This window comes from Heloderma suspectum, chromosome 7 (assembly GCF_057233095.1).
Source record: "Heloderma suspectum isolate Gila_16-S chromosome 7, 16-S_ref, whole genome shotgun sequence".
NCBI lineage: Eukaryota > Metazoa > Chordata > Lepidosauria > Squamata > Helodermatidae > Heloderma > Heloderma suspectum.
Genome location: NC_139464.1, coordinates 27,743,146 through 27,758,720, shown reverse-complemented (window position 1 = coordinate 27,758,720; position 15,575 = coordinate 27,743,146). Strand labels below are relative to the sequence as shown.

The following is a 15,575-nucleotide window of genomic DNA, read 5'->3' as shown; positions in this document are numbered from 1 at the left end:
CTGGTTTCACATAAAAGCCGGAACCTCAGAGCCAATCTAGTTGACATTCCAGCTTCAGTAATGAAACCTCCCAATATTAAGCAAACCTGGATTGACACTTGTGCAGTTTTACCATCTTCATTGCATAGGCACTAAATTTGGAAATTTAGTAAAACAAGCCTGTTAACAAAACATTCCACTGTTAATTTAAGAAGGATTCAGCAGGACTAGCAGGAAATGGCACAGAAGCATGTGTGTGGGTTTTAGATCAGAAAGGCGTCTGCTACCATGTTGCTTATTTGCTTAGAGCAAAGGGAGGTTTTAGGGTTGGTTGGTTCTAGATGGTTTGTTCACTGAAGTGTGGGAGGAACGTGTTAAAATGTACTTTAAAACTTTTAATCCTAAATGGCCTTCCTTACTAGGAAAGTTAAGTCCCATTGGATCAAAAGAATGTACTTTTAAGTGAACTTGCGTAGGCCAATATTGCACAACAGAAACCTCTACACAAGAAAATATTTTCACCCTATATTTGATAGAAAAAAAATACTCAACATACGCCGGCCAAGGTTAAGCACTTTTAATTAATTTCATCTTTCAGCAGGAGAGATTTGAGTATACATTTCTACTTTTCCACTGAAGCCAATGGGTCCTCCTTTGCTATTTTTAAGTATGCCTTTGCATGGCTTCCGTTCAAACATTTCAGCCATATACAAGGGCACAAATATCAAACAACAACAAAAATCAAATCAAATTGAAGCTATCTCTCTCTTTTTCATTTTTCTTTTTAACGGGGGGGGGGGAACAGAGTATGATTCTAAACAACTTTACTTAGAATTAAGCCATCTTGATCATGATAGAACATGCTTTCATCCCTTATGCTTCCCTCACCCCCCCCCCCACTCCCGATTTCTGTAGTATCAGCAAAGGACATTAGAACAAAATGCGGCTGTTGCGTTAAAAGTCACCATGGGTGCAATCCTGTGCACTTTTAGACAGAAAAAAGTCCAACTCCAGCATTCCCCGGCCAGCAATGTCGGAAGTTGTAGGACTTTTTATTGTATAATCATGCATAGGATTGTACCCTAAAACGGCTCTTAAAGTCCAAGCAACCACTTTGGTAACTGTTTGTAAAAACGAGGATGCGTCTTAAATATAATATGTGCACAATATAATAAAAGTACAAATAATATTTACAGCATGCATTAGTCTTTAAGGCCCCACAAGACTCGTTGCTCGTTTTGCAGCAAACGAAAGGGGCACCCCTCGATAACGCTTCGTCGCAACGACGCAAAAGGGGCGCTTGGGTCCTACTTTTCTCCCCGCCCGCAGGGAAAGCGGGGGACGGGACAAGCCCGCTGGCCTTTGCCCTGCGCGCCTTCCCAAACCCTGCTTCCAACCCCTACCCCCCCACGACCTTAGACCCAAAGCCGCTGGGCGGGACGCCAGGCCAGCCAAGAAGCCGCAGGAAGGAAAGGAGAGGAGAGGGAAGGCGGGCGCTGGCTCGGAGCCAAAGGGAGCCGCCGGAGGTGTACCTGCCGTCGCCGGCCCCGCTTCCTTCCAAGGGTCTCTCCCTCGCTCCCGACGGGGCGCAGGCGAAGCGCCGGCGGCTCCCTGGAAGAAGACCAAGGCCGCGCTGTGCAGAGTAGGGTTGGATTTCCTCCGGATGGCCAGCCGCCTGAAGCCGATGCTCTCGGGGCCGCTCATGGCCCGCTCTCGTCGCCGCTGCTGCACACGCGAGTGAGGGTCAGAAAGCGGCCCTTCCTCAGCCGCTGGCAGGAATCATCCTCCTCCCCACCGAGGGGCGATCGGTGCCGCCGCCGCCGCCGCCGCCTGGACCGGCCTTCGCCTGCTCTGCGCCGTGGCTTAAAAACAGCAAATCTCCGCCGGCCTCTTCGCCGCGCCTCGAGCCGGTGAGCCGCGAAGTGGCCGTGAGGCACCGCTCTGCCCTACCGCGAGAGCCCGCCCCGCAGGGCGGAGGGCGGGAGGCGGAGGAGGAGGCTCGTGATGGCCTTGAAATTCCCGCTCAAGTCTGGCCCTGCGCCAGAGGGAGGGAGGGAGGCAGGGAGGGCGCGCGCGCGCCTCGCCGCCGTTACCTCGCTCTTACCACAGCCGCGCGCGCGCGCGCTCGCTGTTCGAAGCGCCTCACCTGTCAGGTGAGGCAGGTGACGGGCAGCGCGAGGGCGTGGCCGCCTTCCCCTCAGGCGGCCGGGCGCGCGTCGTTGTGATGGGAGTTCTGCTTGAGTTTCCAGCCCGATGCTGCGTAGGCCAAGTGAGACCGCCGCCTCAGGCCGCCAGTAGTCCCTGATGTAGTTTGTCGTTGCAGTTTTAGAGAGGGTCTGCACAAATCACTGCTTGTGGGGTTTTCTGCCTCAGGTGACGAAAGGACGTGCTGGCGGCCTTGGGTATTCTGCACCTTGAGCGGGGCGGGCTGGGTAAAATGAGGATCCATGAAACCAAAAAGGGACCCTCGAGATTTCATATGATTTTTAAAGGGCAGCCCAATAAAGCCGCCTTCCAGTCACAGAGCACATCTGCCTCCACGGGCTGAACTGGAAGAATCACGGATCCGCTGCTCATGGGCGCAACCACAGTGCAAAAACCTGATCTGAGGCAGGGATCCTCGTGATTTTTACAAGAAAGCTACCCCGAAACACCATCATATCACACAGCACATTTGCCTCCGCAGACTGAACCAGAAAAATCACGGATCCACCACTTGTTGGTGCAGCCATGGTGCAAAAATAGGGATCCGAGGCAGGGATCCTCATGATTTTTACAAGAAACGTACCCCAGACCATAATCAAGTCACAGACCACATCTGCCTCCATGGACTGAACCAGAAAAATCAGGGATCTGCTACTCGTGAGCACAGCCACCGCACACAAAAAATGGATGTGAGGCAGGGATCCTCATGATTTTTACAAGAAAATACCTGCAAACACCATCATATCAGAGAACACATCTGCCTCCCCTGGCTGAACCACAAAAATCACAGCTCTGCCACTTGTTGGCACCACCACAGCACAAGAACATGGATTAAAGGCAGGGATCTGCAGGAATCCTCATGATTCTTACAGGGAAACTTCCCCAGACCACAGCCTAATTACAGACTACATCTTCTTCTACGAAGAATCCCTGTTTTTGCACCATAGGTGCACACACAAGTGGCGGATCCATAATTTTTCTGGTTCAGACTGTGGAGGCAGATGTGCTCTGTGATATGTAGGTGGTTTGGGGGATTTACTCTGTAAAAAATAATATGAAATCAAGAGGATCCCTGCCAAGGATCCCTGTTTTTGTGCCGTGGCTGTTTTTGTGCCGTGGCTGCACCCATGAATCTGTGATTTTTGATCTGTGATCTGTGATTTTTCTGGTCCAGTCCGTGGAGGCAGATGTGCTCTGTGACTGGATGGTGGTTTTGGAGGTCTCCCCTTTAAAAATCATATGAAATCATGAGGATCTCTTCTTGATTTCATGGATCCCTGTTTTACTTTCTTCCACAGGGGGTGCCCTTTGTAGCTCTACCTCAGGCAGCAAAATGTCTTGGGCCATCTCTGCTGATTTCAAACAGCCATTTATTTATTTATTTATTTATTTGATGCATTTTAGCCACCTTTCAAGACCTTTACAGTCTTCCTAGGGTGGCTTACAATATAAAACATACAATTCTTTATCAGTATAATATGTTCATAAAACAAGAAAATATTATAACCAATTTTAAAATGAACCAGTAACAAAAGCAGCATATGTAATAAAAACTTTCCATTAAAAGACAAAGAAAACAATTAAGTTTAAAAACCCTCTTAAAAACAATAACAGGGAGCTCTATTGAGAGGGGCCACCACTGAGAAGGCACTGCCAATTTTACAGATCTTAATGGTAGGCCAGTGAGTAGGGTGTCTGATGATCTTAACACAGTCAGGTTCATAAGGATGTAGGTGATCCTTCAAATAACATGGACCCAAACCATTTAAGTCCAGAGGTGACAGACTTTAGGTTAGTGGAATCTACTTTGTTTTTCACTGGAACACCACTGGAGCCACCAACTGGAAAGAGGTGCAAAAATAGTGGCTCAGGAAGGCAGATATAGAATTCTGGAATGAGGTGCCTCAGTACATGCTTAGCCCAGGAATTTGTTTTCAGTTCCAGAACTGGAGCTAGCACTTAAATTCTTCTTTACATATATCTACTCTTTCCAGAAGGGTAGCCATGATAGTCTGTTGCAGCAAAAACAGCAAAAAAGTCTTGTGGCATCTTATAGGTTAACACAATTATTATGGCATAAGTTTTCGTGAACTGGAGTCCACTTCATCAGATGCATGAAATGCTATTTTGACTTTCAGGACCCCTGGGTTGGGGGAGTAAACAGCAAGGTCAGAGGGAAATGAAATGTGGTACAGGCAGTGATCATTACTTATTATACTTATTAGCAGTGGCTATTCACAACATCTACTTCTGTATTCCCCCAAGCTTAAGTCACCAGCCTAATTGGGGGCGGGAGGGAGGAGGAGAGGTATTTTGTTTTCACTGTTGTTAAACCGCTGCAGATCTGAAATTCTTCCTGATCTACTGCAAATCACCCAGAGATCTATCAGTAGATCCTGATCTACGTTCTGCCCACCCATTTTAGGCAGGCCTGTCAGTTATCATTCCACGCGCTACTCTGCCATTTCTTTCTCACTTTGGCTTCTCTCAGCCCATTACAGTGGTGGAAATAAATACTTTGCAATCTTCCTTAGAGGGAAATGTTGTCCTGAATAGTCCTGCTTTGGATGTCTTTTAACCCTATCCCCGCACATTTTTAAATATATTTTGGCTTCTTGTAGCTTTTCAGGTATGAATGGAAAGGCTCTATGTATGCTCAGAGAGACACATCTCTCATATATTAACATTTCTCAGACTATGGCAGAAATGTTTAGAAGTTGTATCTAATTGTTTAGAATATAATTTGTAAACAGGAACATGATTTCCGGGGTTCAGAAATTAAGGGTGCAATCCTAATGGTTGTGCTCCCGATAGAGGGCTCTGGGTTTGGAGTGTCAAGGGCTCCTTGGAGGCCTCTCTCAGTCTAATCCAGTAGCCAAGTCCAGACACAGACAATGGGATTCCTTTCAAAGCTTTATTCTTCTTTTACAGCTTAACAACTCTACCGTTTGCAACTAGATCTGAGCAGCACAGTACCTATGCCCTAAGTTGGAACAGTTGGTCCCCGTTTGAAAGGGAATTACTGGCAGACCCCTGAACTTAAGGACTAGGGAGAGTCCCTCCCCTTTTCCCTTGGATCCTCTGGGCGCAGCCGTTGTTTGCGCGCCAACCGGGCACTACGCCTCCTTTCTGCGCCCTCCATTTGGCGCCGCTCTCTGCGTTGGCGTCGCGCGTCCACCAAGTCTGCTATCCACGCTCTGTCACTCCCTGGACTGCTATCTAAGCTAGGAATGCTGGTGGGAGGAATCTCCGTCAGCTGTTGGCCCTGGGAAAGAGGAGCGCGCTCCTCTCCCAGGAGCGACTGCTCTTCCTCAGAATCAGAACTACTCTGGGATTCTATGGGCTCAGTGTCCACCCTGACATGGAGCCTCTGCCTATCCTATGCCATGCCAGGAAGAGCCAGGCAGGGCAAGAGGAGAATGGAAGTGATTTGGCCTCTGTTCTTCCATTTAAAATACAAAAAGCAGCTAGACAGCCCCCTGAGACCATCTAGATTACTTGCCTTTTGATGGGCAGGGAAGGGACTGGAGAGGCCATAGGATATTGCGCAGTCTGGCCTCTCTCCTCCCCGCCCACTACCACCACACACCCTTTTCTCCCTCTGTGACTTCTCTTATGAGGTCGCAGAGGGAAGATCCCCATTCATAGCTCTGTCTACTGGCACAGAAGAAAAAATCCACAGCAACCTATGGCACCTGAGACACTGTCTAGGAGCCATACAATTGGTCTCCTCTAGATGGATTTTAATTTATCTTAGCATAGATGTTTCTTAGTGATGTGGAAAAATCTGTGATTGGCATTGTGACTGTAAAGTCTTTAGCATAATCCCCCTTTCCCCCTACTACATTTCACATTATTTTATCCCTGGAGTCAGAAATCACAGCTGGTGTGCTCTATGCATTGGATTACATTTTTGGATTGTCACAGTGTGCAGTTATAAGTGATTACTCCAAATCTTTACATAGTTACCATCCTGTGCACGCTTACCTGTGAGTAAGCTCACTGAATACTATCTTGGTGTGCTGTTTTCTTCGCTTTCTGTCTGCCAGTGGAAGATGGAGGAAAGAGGAACTGCTAGGGAATCACCAGGAGTCCAGATCCAAAAGGATTCCAGACATTATTAGCAAACCTGTGATCTCCTGCCTCTGTCCCTGATGCAAAATTGGCTAAAAGACAGCTCTTATGGCTGGCATCAGGAATCAAAGCCATGGCCACTGGAGGAATGGTAAGCTGAGATTTACCCTCAAGGTTGTCTGTGTTACTGATTTCCCTGGCCCAGATCTGATGGCCAAAGAGTGTCCATTAGTCTCCCTATGTTGACAGGTGACATTTCAGAAGCCAGAATGGTGACTAAGCAGGATTTCCAGAGGGTGGTGTTTCCGTGTCCTGCTGTTCCTTGTACCTCCTATGCATAGCAGAGCAGAATTATGCAATCCAAGCAATTATGTGCAAATGTGCTCAGTATGCTTAATCTATATGCATTTCACAAGTCAGGTTGCTGTTTTAAACACAGTTTTATATACCTTAGTGCATAGTGCTTTTTATTTTGTAAATGCACTGAACAGAGAGCCTTGACTGCTGGTTAGTGGTTACAAGAGTTGCCCTATTAAGTGAGGAAATGTGGGTTCTAATAGCATTGCTTACTGAGCTGGCTGATTTCTCCTACTGCCTCTATACTGGCTTTCGCAATCTGATGCCCTCCAGTTATGCTGGAGTGCAACTCCCATCATTCCTAGCCAGCTACAACTCCCATCATTCTTGGGGAAGGATGCTCTATGCTTTTTAATTTAGAAAAAGTATTAGACCTACTAATTGAAGCTATCGAAGTTTTGACCTGTCAAAACTTGCATGAAACACAACTAACAACATCTATCAGGTTGTGGACTTAAATCTGAGTTTCCTAAACTCAAATGCTGGACTATTCATCATCAGCCTCCCCTATGGTGCCAGAGTATTAATTGTGCTCTTGTAACCTTTCTTGCATTATCAGACCTCACTGTACTTAAAATGTAGATGATAATATATGTCTCTTCCTTAGAACCCTAGTTCAAATCCATGCGTTATATCAGAGGTGGGCAACTTGTGCCCCTCCAAATGTTTTGGCCTACAACCCTCATCATCCCTAGTGTAGTCAATAGTAAAGAATGATGAGAGTTCTAGGCCAAAACATCTGAGGGGCCACAATGCTCATCTATGTCTCCAATGATTGAATATTCCACCACGATGAGCCCCCCAACCCCAGAGTCATATCCTCACTGAGAGGGGTATCTGTTCATCCTCGAAAGAAGGAGTCCATTCTGAAGGAACATTTCTCTCTCCCTTGGAATGTTCTCCCTTGAACATTTCCTCCTTTCCTAAGACCCTAATTCTCTTTGCCTGCAAAGGAGCTGTTATCCTGTGAGTGGGATGCCACTATCACATCCCTAACGGTCTTGTCCACAATCTTCTTTGCATCTCTCAGCTTCTCCAGATCTTCCCTGAGAGCCAGGAGCTCATTACACCAAGCACACAGCCATGACTTCTGTCCAGCGGACAGTGAAATGCATATAGATTAAGCATACTAAGCACATACATGTGACACTCAATGCAATAAGCTGGATAACTCCCAAAGCCCTGCTGGCTTTCAACTGTCATAGCTATTTTTATGTAATGACAGTTTGCCTGAAAAACTGAATTCATTTCTTATTTTTATCTTGATGCTTGATCATTGAGGCTACTCCTCACATTCAGTGAGCAGGGCTCCTCTGGCTAGCATCCATCAACTGCTGCTGCAACCAATTAGATTAGAAGTTCTCATTTAAAAAACAACAGGGTGTATGGCTCAAGCTCTGGGCTGCACTAGCCTTCAGTGAGTGGAAATCTAGATCAGCTGATACCGCTGGGGATAGAGATTTTTTTTATCAGGGGAATGGACAATGGGTAGGGGATTAAGAGAGGCTGTAGTTTGAGCTTCTCTGGGAATGCAAGAAGCTGAGTCAGTGTAAGTCTGGCTCAATGTGCACTTTCTACAGCTACACTCTCAATGAAAAGCTGAACTCTTAATTTGGGCTCTATACCTAAAGTTTAGGTTATGAGCTGCACTTAAAGACCTTAAAATTGATCCTTAACTGGAAGCTAAACCTACACGTTTTATTTATAAGAAAATGTTTCTGCTAACTAGGTCTGCACTGTGGCCCTTGTCAGTGTAGGGTTATGTGTGAGCTTTTTAAGACCCTTTCCAAAGTTGGGTTTAGTCTAAGTATCTGGGTTGAAGTTTTTTTGCAACCATTTAGGCTACTCTGCTAGAGTGGTGCGGAACAAATGCAAGTTTCTGCAGAATTTTCTCCCCTGGGATTTAGTTCCTGAATTGCAAGTTTCTAAGGGGATTGCCTTCCTGGGATTTAATTCCCTTTGCTTGGCTCTTGTTTTGCATTCAGCTGATTATTTTAAATTAAATGATGATATAAGTGAAATAAATAAATGAGTAGCACTTACCTTCACCTCATAGGGGTGCTCAACTCACACGTGTGCTTCACTTCTTTTTACCTTGACACTTTGTCGCTGGGGCTGAGATGCTTCATCACTGGAGCTCCGCCTCATACCAGGTTGGCATATACTTGGTAGTATCAAATATTTTTGAATAGGGGTACACATAAATAGTAAACGTAAATAGATGTGTACTAAATCAAATCATAACAAAAATAAAATGTTTTATTTTTGTTATGATTTGATTTAGTACACATCTATTTATAAGCTGGAAAATCTGGCAAACTAAAATCAAATTCGACAACTTTCTTTCAAACAGGATACTTGGAACTTGGAATAGCTGTAGAACAAAGAAGATGGATCTTGGAAGATTCACTGCTCTCTCACCAGGAGTGATGTATTTCAATATAAATATTAACATTCTCTTCAGTGGAGGAGTAGGGAGGCATGCACACCCCAGCAATTCACAGTGACACATTAAAGCATACAGAGACAGCACAGAGTTCAATGAACAAAAGTTTGCCAGTTTATTTGCTGGGATAATTATGCATTACACAATAACTGTAATTGGAACATCATGATGTAAGAATCAGTATATTAGCTTCTAATTTAGTTTCTTCCATTCTGGAGTGTCTTAATTTCTCAACCATTCGATCTGCATGGTCATACCACACATGTACAAGCACATGATTCCCTCACAAATCAATTCACCTAGGATTGTCTACAGGTATAAAGACCAGGATAGGGGAGGGTTTGACATGGCAATTATTTCAGAGCTTTCAGAACAAATGGTTTTAGAATCCAGAATTAGCCAATATTCTTGCCTTAAAATCAGAGTTGTAACACAAGAAAAGTTTCAAACATTCAACCTTTTAAGTCAATGAGCACATCTATCTGTATTCTCCACCATCTAGAAATACTCCATTCAACCTCAAAAAGCATTACAACAGAACTTCAATCCAGTTTAGGAATAGCCAACTTTTACAGCAGGCGAATATACTGTATACAAATCATGTTTTAACGCAAACTGCACCAGTATTTAAAACCATTTGGAAATAACACAATACGTCCTTTTGTGTGATTGATTAGATAAGGATATTCATGCAAAGGGGAACATTCATAGATTACAAAAGTCACAAAACATCAGGATTTTAAGGTTTTTCTCTTCATTTATTTATTTTACAAAGGATCAATTTAATCAACCCTTTAACAGTCAAACCGCAGGGTTTGAAGCACTAGGTCTATAACTAGTGAGGTGTAGTTAGTTTTATTCAAAGATATGGTGCTCAAAGTCATACCCATGAATAAGTAATTTTTAAAAGCTAGATTATTCTTATCTCTTTTTTTTCTTCCACAGCTGGTTGGCAAGATTTTCCCCTAATGTTTGTACTAAACCCTTTTGACAAGTCTCTAATACAATTATTGTTTAACAATAAAGTCAACTTTTCAAGAAAACAAAATCTGTTTATGCTGCAAAATATCAAAACAATCACTGTGATATTTATTAGGGCACAAAAACATGTACCCTAATTTTATGAGCAGAACATGTACCTTCATATTACGACACTAACTGAAACACAAGGCCCTCATCACTCCAGAGTCTGACAAGCAAATTAACTCCAATCACAGAATCATATTTTTTTTCTTTCAATTTATCACTCTGTTGCATCCAGATTTAATAGAGGGGATTTTCAAGAGCTCTGCAGGAGACAGCTTAAAATGCAATGAGGATTTAAGCCATGCGTCTCTTGATGAAAGTTATACCAGACGTGCATTTTCAATATGGAGGGAGAGGGGAAGAATAATCTCATGAAATAAGAATTCTCTAGCTTCATCATCAGGGTTATGGGAAAGGGTATATTAAATTATGTCATGCAAGCTTTTTTATATTGCATATTTAGATGCATTCTGCCTTACGGCTAAATGCAATTAATTGCTTTTTGATTTTATGCAGAATATTAACCCCAAAATTTTAATAAATGGAGAAAAAATTCTGAATACTTTATTTCCCTTTCTGGTATAGTAGATGTACGACTCGGATAAATCCTGAAGGAAAAAAAAATCTGTTTTTAAAACAAGATATAAGTAAGAAAATGGCTGTGCTTCTTATGTAGGACCTCAGTGCCTGGAATTCTATAATAAATAACACATTTATAACTGTAGGAAATGAAATAATTTCAAGTGAAACAGCTGTACAACAGTCACCAGATAATGAGAACTAACCAATAAAGGAATCATGTGTAACCTCAATAAGAATGAGATAAGAGCTTCGGTAGTACAGGATTGCCTGATAGTTCATCAAATGTTGGCTCATTCCTCTTTTGCAGTTAGGCTTAAGTCCAGTGTGGATTTCACCAATACAATCCAGTTAAGCAAATTTTGTTAGCCAAGAGTTATCTTGTTTAAAAACCACTCTAATTTTTAAAAGGCTTGATGTTTCTCATGGCTAAAAGTTGCCTTCTTGGCTTTACGTGTAAGACTGAACTGGGGGTGTTCTGAGCACCATTACTTACTTTGTAATATTTAATAATTCTCGCATTCGGTTTGGGTATTTTCTTGATCTTGAGTTTCTAGCACTTCACCTCTTGGCATAGTAATAATTATGATCCCATTGCTTTAGGCATACAGTAGGAGCCTTTCACATCCAGAAGTGTCTGTTTTGTGCATGCAAACATGCATTGGATCCCACTGCTGCACACAGAAAAATGCAGAGGTCTACATTCCATGCATGATGGTTGGGACTAGATGTTTCGGTGCTCAGCTAAGCCAATTTACATGTTTGGATGTGGGTGGAAATCCAAAGCAGATTCCCCACATTGCCCCTGCACACTGTGGATGAACATGTATATTCCCATCTCTCTCTTGAAGTGGATGGGAATGTGTAACCTCACCATTTTGCATGATACACTTGATCATCTCTGGACTGGGGCCATACTATTTTTGACATTCAAGTTTTATTTTGAATTATTCCTTAAACCTCACAAAATAAAAGTTCAACTGACATGGCCTAACTATAATTTCCAGTATGCCGAATGCTCTGGAAATAGGCATTTCAAAATAATGATCTCCCCTCCCCCACCACATTACAAATTACAATCTATATTAAAAAGAAACTCGCATTTTAAACACATTTACTAGGAGGTAAGCATTCAGTGAAATTTACCTCAGAGCAAGTGTGCTTAAGATGGAAGCTTAACAGTGTGGTCTTATGGATTTTTATTTAGAAATAAGTCCATTGTGCTCAATGGGGCTTATTCCAGGGTAAATGTGTATAGGATTGCAGCCTTAAATGTATTTCATTGGAATTATTAAAATGAGAAGAATATTTTTTTTTATACTTCTAAAAGATGTTTGGTAAGAATAAGAGTCAACAGCTGTAGCACAGCTTATGCAGCAATGCTCATGTCTTTATATCTGAAATATGCAGACACTTCAATTTAACAAGCCCAAGTATTCTGAGGTGTACTTTGGCTCAGTTGAACTAGCTCCTTGATAGAATAAAAATAATTCGACAAACTAAAAATAAAGGGCAAGATCCAGCCAAAGCTAAGCATTTTTAAGGCCTATTGGTTTCAGTGGATGAGTTGTAAGCATGTGCTTAGCGCTCGTTCTCTCTGAAATCAACATGCATAACTTGGGCTGGGTCATACCCAATTAAAACAAAACAAAACCCTCCATAGGGGTCATTTCAATGTTCATCAACATCATGCTGACAAGATTGCCACCTCTACTCTTGGATGGGGTTCCTATCACTTCAAAACCTATGATGTCAAGCCAGAGGTAAGGTGAAGGCAATATATTTGTATCTGAAGTCCCCAGCAGACTAGCAAGGGCTGTCAGTTCAACCACATACTCCTGCATAACAGCTTTTTTTTTTTGCTTTTTTTTTAATGAAGAGCCCCATCTGAAGTGGGAGGTGGCAGTCCTAGATGCTGCTAAAAAAAAAAAATGTAGACATTCTCTTATTATATAAGAATATGAGCATAAGATACAGCATTACAATATTAAATGTAGCACAAGATAAACCACATGGAAACACATGAATGAGCGCAAAGGGCTGTTAGTTTTCCAACAGCAGAACTATATATGGTTTTGACCAACATACACAAGCCATTTAAAATCAGTGTATTTCCATTTAATTAAGTTCCTATAGTACCACTTATTTGCCCTTAAGGGGAAAAAGAGGTTCCTTTCAAGCAGCTTGTGGATTCCACTGGTAAGTTACTTTTCACCTCTAACTCTTACAAAAGCTCAAGTGCTCTGTTATGATTATATTACATGAATTGCTGATTAGGATTATCCTATTTTTAGCACCTTGATTACTGGTTTTGTAATGATAATGATTGTTAGGCACAAGGATTGGCCACTTCAACTTTCAGTGTCCTTGGCTGAAGTCCCACTCTTCTCCCCTCCCATTTTGGTATCATTTTCTTCCTTTCAAATTCAGATAGCTTAGGTTAAATTATCCCAAGCTGCTTTTGATTTCTTTCAAAGTGTGTACATGGCTCAAGTCATTTTACCATCTCTGTCCCCTGGATCATATCAGCACTGCTCAAGTGGAACAGACAAAGAGACCATAATCTTCTCAGGCCTTCCTTATTTAAAATGTATTATTAAGGCTACCTGATTGAGAGCAAGAATTCTGCTAATTAGCTGTGGTGGGTAGCATTACATCTGGGGAACCCAGCAGAAAGCTTGAATTGATGACTTGAAGCCTAGTCAGCAATCTGACTTGCTTCCAGGCATTGTGCAAAATAAATTTGATTATCCTTCATTTTCCTCTATACCCATCACTCTTCAAAACAGCTGTTACAGGAGAGGTTCTTACAGTAGGAACACCATGCATGGCAAGAACAGAATCTGGGTACTATGTGTCACCTGAGTATTTGTCGTCGAACTGACAATGAGCTAGATCTCTATAGTTGTTGGGAGTTTTGGCAAGAAAAAATGCACTAGAACAAGAACTATTATCTTCAGTCCAAGCCTTCAGTCCTATCTGCACAGCTAAATTCACCACTGAATGCAATTACAAATGTACTATTTTTGTCACACTTTGTTAACTCTTTATTCCCCCTTTCTTTTGCCAAGGTAAGGCCTTAACCTGGTAACACTGAATTTGGGAGCAGCAAGCGAAGGACATCCTGAACATTTCACTTATAATAAAATACAGCATGTTTACTTCAAGTTGATTTGCTCCCCCCCCATACCAAACAGAAAAAAGAACAGCACCAAGTCATCATCTTGTCTGAAATACAAAAACAAAAAAAGTGGGGGGAAGTCCCCAAAACAAAACCCCACTCAAAAACACAAAGGTTAACTACAAGGAAACAATTATCAATGCATTGTTCAGTAAAACCCAGATTAATCAGATTCCAGTTAAGTAGTAAAACAACAACCAGCAGCTAACATATTAGTTATAAAACAAATGCGTAAACAATACCAGTGCAGCAGAAAAGTACAAGTCAATGGGCACAATACAGAGAAAGTTGGGCATGCCAGAACTCTATTGAAATGAAATCAATGGGATTTCAGTGCTTTACTGTGTTCCTATTTATTTCAATGGGATTTAGGCACATCCAACTTTCTCTGGAATGCCTCCAAAGTTCACATTCCAATTCAACTCACTTTCAACATTTTTGTGCAATTAAGAAAAAAAACAAAACACCAGGCCAAACTCTTTGACCAAGTGAACAAGCTTCAGTTACAAAATAAAAACCCTAACTGAAAATAATAATTCCCAACATAAACTATTTCTGCATTGCCTTAAAAAAAACAATAAAAACACACAACATGGACTGCATTTCTATTAAACATAAACTCATGGTGCAAATATGGTAAAAAGAAAAGAAAGATACAGAACACCCTTTAAACCATAGAAAGGAAAACTGGAGTTGGTGGTTATAGCTGAACTGTCAAAATAAGGTTTTATAACATACTTCCTTTGTTTTGCTTTAGTAGTAGTTTAGGTTCTCAGCACATTAGCAGTACATGCCAAATGGCTGAGATGAACCTGTTTTGACTTCCAAACTGCAGTCGTGATTATCTGGATGTAACCAGAGGAACCTTAAAGATCTTCTTTGAACAGTTTGGGCACTGTGCTTTATGCTCTTCTACACATCCTCAGTTGTTAAGACTGTAGATATGCGACCGGACTCATTGATGCAGCAACAAGGCAGTAATGCCTACTGGTTCCTTCAGCGCACACTGTACTTTTGCTGTGAGAACTCTGACTCAGTTTGTGTTATGGGGGGTTTCCCCAAACTCTTAGGTTGCATATGAAGATTAGGGTTAAGGAGGAGGCTTAGGTAGACAGCTGAGGGGGGCACACTGAGCGCTGGAATGTGGCTGTTCTTCTGGAAGAGCTAAATCAGGACTGAAAATAAAAAAGGGGGGAAATGTTTAAAATACACAACCAAGTCTAAGAAATGTACACAGAGAAGGATTCTATTTTACAAAAAGGCAGTCTTATCTCTGTTAATTCTTTCTGTGTTAATTATTACATGCCAATAGTTCTTAAACCGTACATAAAAGCAGTATCTGCTTATGCAACCCAGACACTGATCCATCAGTTCACAGGGACAAGAAACAATAGCACAATATTTGTAAGGAAGCCAAAGAAATAATGAATATGGATACTGATGTACATTCAGTTTAAACAGTTCCTAAACCCACAATTCTACAATAGATGGGAGGGCTGGTCCAACCCCAATGTTCAAAGTCAGATGTCTGATAATCAGGTAAGGGTGTGTTTTTTTTTATAAAGAATTCCCTGGCTAATCAAATATAAATTTGATAGGATGTGATATCAACATATTTCAGCAAAATTACTTGCAGTAAAGCCAATGTTTAAGGAGTTGAAATTATTGATATCACTTTGAGCTTAAAAAAACAACACTAAAATTGTGAGTGCCAGCAGTGCTGGATTA

General features: G+C 42.1%; 2 protein-coding genes and 1 long non-coding RNA gene across 6 annotated transcripts in view; 1 reads left to right on the top strand and 2 right to left on the bottom strand.

Annotated features, from left to right (window-relative positions):
- The window catches only part of FGD4 (FYVE, RhoGEF and PH domain containing 4), a 154,373-nt gene extending 152,360 nt beyond the window's left edge, over positions 1–2,013 (bottom strand). Inside the window, exon 1 of the mRNA XM_084809448.1 lies at positions 1,512–2,013. Within this exon, the coding sequence (XP_084665574.1) occupies positions 1,512–1,683 (172 nt within the window). The 5' untranslated portion in view covers positions 1,684–2,013. The remainder of the gene's footprint in view (positions 1–1,511) is intronic.
- LOC146339452 (uncharacterized) lies at positions 1,483–10,897 on the top strand. Its single transcript, XR_014784255.1, has 3 exons — positions 1,483–1,889; positions 6,234–6,409; positions 8,969–10,897. It is a non-coding gene; the product is annotated as an uncharacterized LOC146339452 (long non-coding RNA).
- A 1,641-nt stretch (positions 10,898–12,538) lies between these two features.
- The window catches only part of BICD1 (BICD cargo adaptor 1), a 214,922-nt gene continuing 211,885 nt past the window's right edge, over positions 12,539–15,575 (bottom strand). The window contains exon 9 of one of the 4 annotated variants that reach the window (XM_084809446.1): positions 12,539–15,022. In XM_084809446.1, coding sequence (XP_084665572.1) covers positions 15,017–15,022 — 6 coding nt within the window. In that variant the 3' untranslated portion in view covers positions 12,539–15,016. The remainder of the gene's footprint in view (positions 15,023–15,575) is intronic. The other 3 variants (XM_084809447.1, XM_084809443.1, XM_084809442.1) reach the window with 3 other exon arrangements.